Source organism: Copadichromis virginalis, linkage group LG8, assembly GCF_057382275.1.
Source record: "Copadichromis virginalis isolate Kocher_CV1m ecotype Utaka linkage group LG8, C_Virginalis_male_GT1.1, whole genome shotgun sequence".
Classification (NCBI taxonomy): Eukaryota; Metazoa; Chordata; class Actinopteri; order Cichliformes; family Cichlidae; genus Copadichromis; species Copadichromis virginalis.
Genome location: NC_140625.1, coordinates 5,953,854 through 5,964,112, shown reverse-complemented (window position 1 = coordinate 5,964,112; position 10,259 = coordinate 5,953,854). Strand labels below are relative to the sequence as shown.

Genomic DNA, 10,259 nt, shown 5'->3' with positions numbered 1-10,259 from the left:
CCGCCTCTTTGTCGGAAACCTGACTGTAGGAAGTGTCAGACATGGCGTGCCCCTTCCTTGAAGAGCCAGTAGATGTTGAAGCCCAAATTCTCCACAGAGCTCTCCGCCGGGAGAGAGTGATTAGAGCGCGTTTGGACATTTTATCATTTCCTGATGATTTTCTGTGTGAACGTTACCGTTTTTCAGCACAATCTATAATTTATTTGAATAACATCTTCAGGCCTAATATTGCTCATGTGACACATCGCGGACATTCTCTCAGTTCTGTACATATTATTTGTATTGCACTTCGGTTTTTTGCAAACGGGAGCTTTCTGTATAATATTGGTGACGCTGAGCACGTTTCCAAGGCTACCGTCTGTCGGGCAGTCAGGAATGTTACAGTTGCACTGAAACGTCTCCTGCACTCGTCTGTGGTGTTCCCCGGTCATAGACCCACAAGATTTATCAAAGAGGGATGCCACAAAATTGCAGGTATCAGGATGAACAAAACTTAATTCATGATGTGGTGATACTTGAACTACTACTTAAATTTTACATTTATTGTCAGGGTTCCCAGGCGTGATTGGCTGTATAGATGGCACTCACATTCCAATCATTGCTCCTTCAGTAAATGAAGGAGACTATGTGAACAGGAAGTCTTTCCACAGCATTAATGTACAGGTACATAGCTCCCTGTAGCATTTCAAACTAACAAATTATTTCATCATAGTAATGGATGCTAATTTGTGTTCTCTGCACTGTGAAGATCATATGTGATGCTGCCAACATTATCACAAATGTGGAAGCCAAGTGGCCAGGCTCTGTTCATGACTCACAAATTTTTTGTGAATGTACACTGAGCACAAAATTTGGACATGGTGAGTTGAAAATACTTTAAAATATATAAAGACCAATTGCTACAGGGACATTTGAACTGAAGTGTATCCTTCTGTCTTAGGAGAGTTCACTGGCTACTTGCTTGGTGATAGGGGGTATCCATGTTTACCCTATTTGCTTACCCCTTACCCTGACCCTGAACCGGGCCCACAGCAGTGATATAATCTGGCTCATTGCAGGACAAGAGCCAGAGTTGAAATGACTATCGGAATGCTTAAGGCCCGGTTCCAGTGCCTTCAAAGACTCAGGGTCACCCCAGAAAGGGCATGTGACATTATTGTGGCATGTGTGATTCTTCACAACATTGCCACAATTAGAGGAGAACACTGTCCTTCTGAACCAAACATCAGCAGTGATCCAAACCATGAACATCCTGACCCTCCCACGGACATACAAGATGGAAGAGCAGTCAGAGACACCATATGTCACAATCATTTCCTTTGACCCATCACCTCAACATGTTGAAAGAAGAATAAACAGATTTTTTTGTTCAACTGGCTTTATTGGTCGCCTGTATTTCCTGTACACAAAGTATTAATAAGTATATTATTATGTTGTTCAAACACTGAAATAATTCGTCCATCTCTGACCACTTCACCCACCCTTAACTGATGTTCCAGCAGTAAAATCTCAATCTTGGTCTTTTGGATCTGCTGCTTGAAGTGTTCCATTTCCAAGTCAGATTTTTTTATTTTCTTGATCAAATGGGTGTTGTACAGCTGCTTTACAGGGAGCTATTGAAACACAGAAAATAGCATTGACATTCATAGTACATGCCTACTTAGGTTGGTTGTAAATCAGTGCTGAACATCCTACTGAGGAAAGGTTTGTTGGAGAAGTGGCTGGACCCTCTTCCTCTTCATTTCCATCATCACTCTGTTAGAGACATAGAAAGTCCATGGTTTTATTATAGTACCACATTTTATTCAATTGTTATATTTTCCATTGTAAGATGTAAACCTCATAAAGTGTCTCTGTTGCTTCCTCCTCTGTAACAGCTGTCAATGTTTCTTCATTATTTTCCTGTAGTAAAGAAATAAACAACATTGCTGTTCTACTGTAAACTCATATAATCTGTGGAGTATTACTCACAACTGCATGTTGGTCTGGCTCAACAGGAGGCTGCACCAGATGCAGTACACCATCACCATCAACTGATAGAATATGAGGTTTATACAGGTCACTTATAACTTACAAGGGACCAAATGGCAATTAACAAACATACCAATCACCTTACACTTCATTGTCATTATGCTCTCAAACACAGCCAAGACTGAGGGAAGGCAAAATCAGTAGGAAAATAACTTCACTACAAAATAATCCATTATGGTAAAGAGTTTATCAAATGAATGAGTAGCACTGCAAAGGTGACTGTGAAGAAAGGATGTATGCACATCATGTATTATTTTGAATTTACCTCTTATGTAGGCACTTGTGTCTTGTGGGGTTATTGACTCAGAGGATGTCCCCGCAGAGATGCCTTCAGCCACAGGGTGCGCACTGGTTTGGCTGAAGGCCAACTGCTCAGCCTCTGTGAGTGGTGGTGGTGGAGGACCCCCACCTGTTTTTCGGGCCTCTGCTTTTTTTCTGTTGGCTATAACGGGTCACATTTGAGCATACAGAGTAATCAAATATGTACTTGTAATGTGCTCAGATAATTTCAATAAGTGCTTACAGAAAGAAAATTAATGTAGCCTCTAACTGCAATTGATTGACATCGGACAAACAGACCAAGCACTATGGCTCATAATACAATTACACCTTACCTGTTTGGACTATATTTTTATATTTCATTTTTACTTGCTGCCAGGAACGTTTGGGGCCTGTTGGGTTGCACCTGCGCTCACATCACATCACAAAATAAAATGTATGAAATAAAAAATAAAATAAAATATAATAAAATAACGTGTTAAATGGGTGGAAATCCCTAGATCAATGTTTAAATTAACACTCACGCATTGACTCTGTCGGCTATGTTTTGCCATGCATGCTCCCTTTCTTTTGCAGCTGAAGCTGTGTTACTTTTTTTCCGCAAAATTTGCATGTTATCGGCATATACTGCCATCAGAATTTCGGCCTCAAGCGCTGTAAGATATATTGACCGCGCCTTCTTTCCCTCCGTCTCCATGGTGACTCGCTTAATCTGTGCTCCACTAATCAGGGCTTTATGTATCCTCGTGTGCGCGCTTAACTTGGGGTTAAAGCAACTCCGCGTTGACTGAACTAATTGTTATCAGCCTTTCTGAAACCGAATATTCCGAGTTGGACAGTTCGGGGTTACTTGACCCTGAGTATCGTTTTTCACTCTGAGTTTTCTAAATCGGCTTCCTGAAATAGGGCCCAGGTAAAAGTTCTTATTTCTAAAATAATGTGGTCACAGCTCGAGCATTTTACAGAATTGACCATCACTTCATGTCACGCTTGCAAACTTAGTGATTTTGTCAGTAACACCTCTTTTGTAGCTTCAACACCTAACAAAATGGCAAGTTTATTTGAATAGCACATTTCATTATACTCATATAAAATGTGCTCATATAAAAAGTTAACCTACACGCAAACACAAAGACACACACACTCAGCTGCTGAGTGTAGGCTTGTGATAATGAAAAGGTTTTGAGTCTGTTTTTGAATGCATGTACAGATTTGATTGACTTCAGGACAGCAGGCAGCTTGTTCCAGAGAGCAGGACCACAGTCACTGAAAGCCCCCCCCCCAACTTGGCTTAAATTCTGGGAACCGTTAAAAAGTCCGTACCTGAAAGGTCTGACTGGGTTACAGACGTTGAGCAAGTCAGAGATGTAGTGGGAAGCCAAGCCATTTAGAGCTTTATGAATAGAAGGATTTTGGAGGTAATTCTATATTAAACTGGGAGCCAATGAAGTGAGTTCAGTCATATTTCTGTGTACATGTAAAGACTCTCGCTGCTGCTGAACAAGCTCAAGCCGTCACATTAATGTTCATTCTCACAGATTTGGTAGAGGTTGAAAATTCAACCTTTCAGTTGGGCTTCCAGTTTCTTTCTGAGTCAAAGAAAGCCGGAGCAGCCAGAAAGAGAGCTGAGTGGTGGCACTGGTGAGATCTAATAGTGCTGCGTTTGTGAAGTGGAATCTGTCTGTGTTTACTGTGCAGGAAGCAACCAAAGGTCGAATCTACAAGGCAGATGACCACTTTCTGGTACGTTAAATGTCAGTTCTCAAAAATCAAAAGTAAGTGGCGAGAAAGTCAGATCTGCATGCAGCCAACAGACAGAAGTCAAAGCATCACATTGCAAAGACATCAGTCACTAAGTAAAAGAGAACATTAGGCCTTTGTGAGGTGCTACTGATTCTGTTTTGCCCTCACAGACTCAAAGTAGCCTCTGGTGCTTCTAACATCTAACTTATTTACTTGTAAATAACACCAAGAGAAACATCATTATCTTTAACACATCCAATCCATGTTGTATCAGATTTCTGCCTATTTGCTAAAACTGGTTATTTTATCTGATGGTGACTTTGTCAGCAGCATCATTTTTACAGCAACAGAAATGACAAACAGCTGTAAGGTTCTCAATTATCCAATATGGTGAAATTGCACTGTTTATGAATTTGAAGCTGCAAATTAAAAGCTGTGAAAATACACTTGTTCACTTATTCCACCATTTCTCCACACCTCCCACACCTACACTACCTCCCACCTTTACAAACCAGTCAGAATTTTTTTCCACTCCCCACATCAAAAATTGATAACCGATAGGTGTCCGGCTGAAAATGCTCATAATTCTGCCTCTCACTGCTCGTGTGTTCCAAGGTGAGGTGGGAGAAACCCATCAAATTCCATCAGATCATTGAATTTGCTGGTATTCCAATGTGATTTAGTTTGTATTTGTTAGCAGAAGTATGAAATGTGCAAAGAAATCCGACGTGGACAGCAAACTGTACCGGCGATAATTAGGGATGAATAAACACACATCTGCCTTGATGAATGAATGAACACGCCCCCGAGAGAGCGCAACTTTGTTTACAGCCACCTAATACATACATACATTATGTATCAAGTGAACATCAAAAAGAACACATCCCATTGGCCGTTTCCATCATTTGAGAGCATTTTATTTTCTTCATGTCAACAGTATTACTTTATGATACAAAACACAGTTGGAATTATTGTGTTTTGCCAAGTTTTGGTTAAATGTGCACATGGCCCGAAGGAATTGGAGGCGGTGTTCATGCTTGGTTGGCTTATTAGTTCAGAAGGCTCTGAATTAGTCAGTGCTCTTTAAAGTTTCCCCTTTAACAATGTCATACTGTTACACCTTTCTATGTGTTAACGTCAGAGTTTTTATTCAAGAATGGGATACATACTGTCACCCACATTTTATCAATCCAAGTGGTGAACTGTAATCCCTCTTTTCGTAAGCGCAATTTTCTCGCCTTTAGGTTTCTGACACTTAATATCACTTGCATTTACAGTGTAGTTTCCCCAAGACATTGTTATATGTTTCTGTCCTTGGTATCAGACGTTTTCAGAATAGCAATGTGCCCAGAGTGCTTTCAGGGGAAAACAGACTAAAATCTATTAATCTTTTTCTTGCCAAAGGTATAAACAGAGTACAGAACATACTTTGTGTTGGCTGATATTTAATTAAAGGCCTACAGCTGCTCCTTAGGGAACACCAGACAACATAAAGAATGCATCTGAATTTATCAAGGTCCATATGAGTATTCACTGTCAAAGAGCAGTGACTTACAGTGATGTGGTCAGAATGCATTAGTTTGTGTTTGTGAATAATCAGAAATCAATAACTCATTTCATTTGAGGAGAGAATAGGTTTGGTTTCTCCAAGTCTGTCAGAAAATAGCGCACAACAGAGCTGAGAACTGTTGCAACATTAGAGGTGCTGATTGGTGAACCAAACATCAAGCATGGGACTGAAAAATGAAACCAGTAAGAATTGTAGTTCTTACAACTTATTATGGGCTCCCTTGTTAAAATGTCAAAGTAAACAGCATTTAAAAGAAATAATACAGTGCTAGATGTACTGTATATACATAACTTACCCATTTGGATACTTGGCTTCTTTGACTGACATGTATACTGTTACATGTAGATGTAGAGCCAGTCTCAAGTGCATTAGCTGATAACTAAGTATTCCACTTCCTCCAAAAGCAGTAACTTCCAAAACCAATTTCTGTGGATATGTCCATCTTTTATGTTTGTTTGTTTATTTGTTTTGTTGTGAGTATGTTGTGAGTTAGCATCTATAGATTCACAGCTAAAGATCAGAGAGAAGGCCAAGCTATTAATTTTCAAAACATTAAAAAAGCAGGCATATAATAAGGTGAATGGGATGCACATGGCTTTCAACACATCAGGAATAATGCTCTTATGAGATGATGAGGTTAAATAATTGTTGGCCTGTGCTGTAATTTCAGTATCTTTCAGGTGTCTCCTCACAGCCTCCCTTCACCTCTCTGACTTCAGCCAGTAGGTTTAATATGTAAACCACCTCCTGTAATGCACCTTGACATTGTGTGGGTGTACAGCTCATTTTCTGTCTGTGCCCCTGTAACATACTCCTATTTTTATGCTAATCCTTTGGCCAGACGTTCACAAGATCCCCCAGAGAGGATAACGTGCTCCCAGAAACAATACACTGGAAGATAGAAACACACACAAATTTAATTCAATTCAATTCAATTGTATTTATATAGCGCCAAATCACAACAAAAGTCGCCTCAAGGCGCTTCATAGATACAGAGAAAAACCCAACAATCATATGACCCCTTATGAGCAAGCACTTTGGCGTCAGTGGGAAGGAAAAACTCCCTTTTAACAGGAAGAAACCTCCGGCAGAACCAGGCTCAGGGAGGGGCGGGGCCATCTGCGGCGACTGGTTGGGGTGAGAGAAGGAAGACAGGATAAAAGACATGCTGTGGAAGAGAGACAGAGGTTAATAACAGATATGATTCGATGCAGAGAGGTCTATTAATACATAGTGAGTGAGAAAGGAGACTGGAAAGGAAAAACTCAATGCATCATGGGAATCCCCCGGCAGCCTACGTCTATTGCAGCATAACTAAGGGAGGATTCAGGGTCACCTGGTCCAGCCCTAACTATATGCTTTAGCAAAAAGGAAAGTTTTAAGCCTAATCTTGAAAGTAGAGATAGTGTCTGTCTCCCGAATCCAAACTGGAAGCTGGTTCCACAGAAGAGGGGCCTGAAAACTGAAGGCTCTCCCTCCCATTCTACTTTTAAATACTCTAGGAACAACAAGTAGGCCTGCAGAGCGAGAGCGAAGTGCTCTAACAGGGTGATCTGGTACTACAAGGTCATTAAGATAAGATGGGGCCTGATTATTTAAGACCTTGTATGTGAGGAGCAGGATTTTGAATTCAATTCTGGATTTAACAGGAAGCCAATGAAGGGAAGCCAAAACAGGAGAAATATGCTCTCTCTTTCTAGTCCCTGTCAGGACTCTTGCTGCAGCATTTTGGATCAGCTGAAGACTTTTCAGTGAGTTTTTAGGACATCCTGATAATAATGAATTACAGTAGTCCAGCCTGGAAGTAATAAATGCATGAACTAGATTTTCAGCATCACTCTGAGACAGGATATTTCAAATTTTAGAGATGTTGAACAAATGGAGGAACACAGTCTTACATATTTGTTTAATATGTGCGTTGAAGGACATGTCCTGGTCAAAAATGACTCCAAGGTTCCTCACAGCATTACTGGAGGCCAAGGTAATGCCATCCAGAGTAAGAATCTGCTTAGATACCATATTTCTAAGCTTTTCAGGGCCGAGTACAATAACCTCAGTTTTATCTGAATTAAGAAGCAGAAAGTTAGCGGCCATCCAGGTCTTTATGTCTTTAAGACATTCCTGCAGTTTAACTAATTGGTGTGTGTTATCTGGCTTCATAGATAGATAGAGCTGGGTGTCATCTGCATAGCAGTGAAAATGTATGCTATGTCTTCTAATGATAAAAATTTTATTTGTGAAGAAGTTCATGAAGTCTTTACTAGTTAACGTTAAAGGGATGGTTGGCTCAAAAGAGCTCTGACTTTTTGTCAGCCTGGCTACAGAACTGAAGAGAAACCTGGGGTTGTTCTTATTTTCTTCAATCAGTGATGAATAGTAAGATGTTCTGGCTTTGCGGAGGGCTTTCTTATAAAGCAGCAAACTATTTCACCAGGCTAAATGATGATCCTCTAAATTTGTGACACGCCATTTCCTCTCCATCTTACGAGTCATCTGCTTTAGGGTACGTGTTTCAGAATTATACCACGGAGTCAAATACTTCTGATTAGAAACCTTAGTTTTCACAGGAGCTACAGTATCCAGAGTCGTACGTAGTGAGGAGGTAAAATTATTAACAAGATAATCGACCTCTGTTGGAGTAGCGTTCAGGTAGCTGCTCTGCTCTATGTTGGTACAGGGCATTGAAGATGATAACAGTGGGTGGATTATATTATTCTTAAACTTAGTTACAGCGCTTTCAGAAAGACATCTACTTTGATAAAGTCTACTCTCCACCGCTGTGTAATCAATTATTGTAAATGTAAATGTTATCAGGAAATGATCAGACAGGAGAGGGTTTTCAGGAAACACTGTTAAATGCTCAGTTTCTATGCCATATGTTAAAACAAGATCTAGAGTGTGATTAAAGTGGTGGGTGGATTATTTTTACATTTAAACACGTCATACTACAACACCTGCAGTCAAAGGAGCTTGCAAAGAAAAGTGTCTGGACTTCTTTAAGTTGCTTGAAGACGTTTCACCTCTCATCCAAGAAGCTTCTTCAGTTCTAAGGTCAAATGGTGGGGAGTCCCAGATTTAAACCTAGTGGGAGTAACCCCCCACAGAGGGACAAAAGGACCCCCGATGATCCTCTAATCGCCTGAGCCAAGGTGTGAAACTGGGTGTGGGTCCCAATCAGCCAAGGATTGGGACCCACACCCACCCACACTTAATGTTTTATTGTATTTCAGATTATAGCTTCATAATAATTACAGGACATTAGACTACTTGTTCTTGTTGCTTAATAATACAGAATTATCATATAGAAATAAAAAACCTGAAGTTGTGCACTATTTCAACACGCTGCCTGCCTGCAGCACTAAAGGACTCCGTGAGAGACGTCTGTCTCGCCCTAGCAGCACCTGTCCCTCTCCTCCTCTTCAGTTTGCTTCAACATAAGCTCGTCATATTCTGTGATATGATTTACTGTGAGGTGTTTGACAAGGTTAGTGGTGTTGCCACAACACCTCACTGTCTTGCCACATGTATCGCAAACCGCATCTTGGCTGTTTGTGGAGGTAAAATATGTCCACACATGACTCAGCTTATGCTCAGCCATTGTTGTGAGTGCGCACACCAAGGGCCTGCGACACATTTATACAGCCGTATTTCGCACATGACTATGAAAGGCGGAAGAGGAAGTAGTTCCTTCCAAGTTACATGATCCCAATGATTACCTCAAATTACTAAAATATCAATATTTTAATTTGAGAATCGATTCTAGAACATAAATTACTTGTATCGAAAGAATCAATATTTCAATATCGACCCGCCCACCACTAAGAAACACCAAAGGAATTTTCAAAATTTTTTCAAAGTTTTCAAACACAAGCAAGGCAGTCTGAGATTACTTGACAACATTAAGGCCCAAGGCCAAAGACACCAGCAAGGCTCAGACTTTAGCCACTCAACGCGTAGGTCCAGATAAAATCACAGAAAGAAACTTGACTAAAATCAGTCTCATTTTGCTGCTGACCACAGAAAGACCGTGTTGTGACTACCAAAGTCCGATCACAGAAACTTGCTCTGGCAACAGTATGTCAAGGGCTCACGTTTTTCAGTTTTCACAGCTGGTTGCACTGTGGTTTACAATTCCATCTTGCATCCTATTGCAGATATGCAAAGGTAACGATGCAGATAATACAATACACACAGATGCTTTCATACTATTTTACTATTTTTCAGTTGTAGGAAAAATGTTGTAATACTTTTAAAACAGTTATGCCAGAAATGAAAGATAATGTAAGTTATCGACTGCAAAATAAATGCATGTGTGTGTTCTGGATCATACAGACCCTGTTTGCAGAAAGTTGTTTGTATGATAAACTTTTCACCTCAGTAATTCTTAGCCGTTCAGATGAATGTTCAAAGCTGCAGGATGTTAAAGCCATTCCCACATGTTTCTCTAAGACTTATCAGCAAGGATGCAGTTACTTTCATATCAAGCCAGCAGAACACGGGTCACTGCCTCTGAATGGAGAAACTGCAATCTACTGAGAATCTACTGAATGATAAATGAACAAATTCCTTTTATGACTGAAATATGATTGTTTGTATGTGAATTTCATTACATATCATACCAAGTCAGTCCACACTG

The 10,259-nt window shown here is 40.3% G+C and overlaps 1 protein-coding gene across 1 annotated transcript; it reads right to left on the bottom strand.

The window, feature by feature from the left end:
• Positions 1–1,379: 1,379 nt before the first annotated feature.
• LOC146702567 (uncharacterized) lies at positions 1,380–3,007 on the bottom strand. Its single transcript, XM_085467192.1, has 7 exons — positions 2,835–3,007; positions 2,646–2,716; positions 2,297–2,473; positions 1,972–2,033; positions 1,840–1,902; positions 1,696–1,755; positions 1,380–1,613 (listed from the first exon to the last, which is right to left on the bottom strand). Exons 1-7 carry the CDS (start codon positions 3,005–3,007, stop codon positions 1,380–1,382), a joined length of 840 nt encoding a protein of 279 aa, XP_085323318.1.
• Between the last annotated feature and the right edge of the window lie 7,252 nt (positions 3,008–10,259).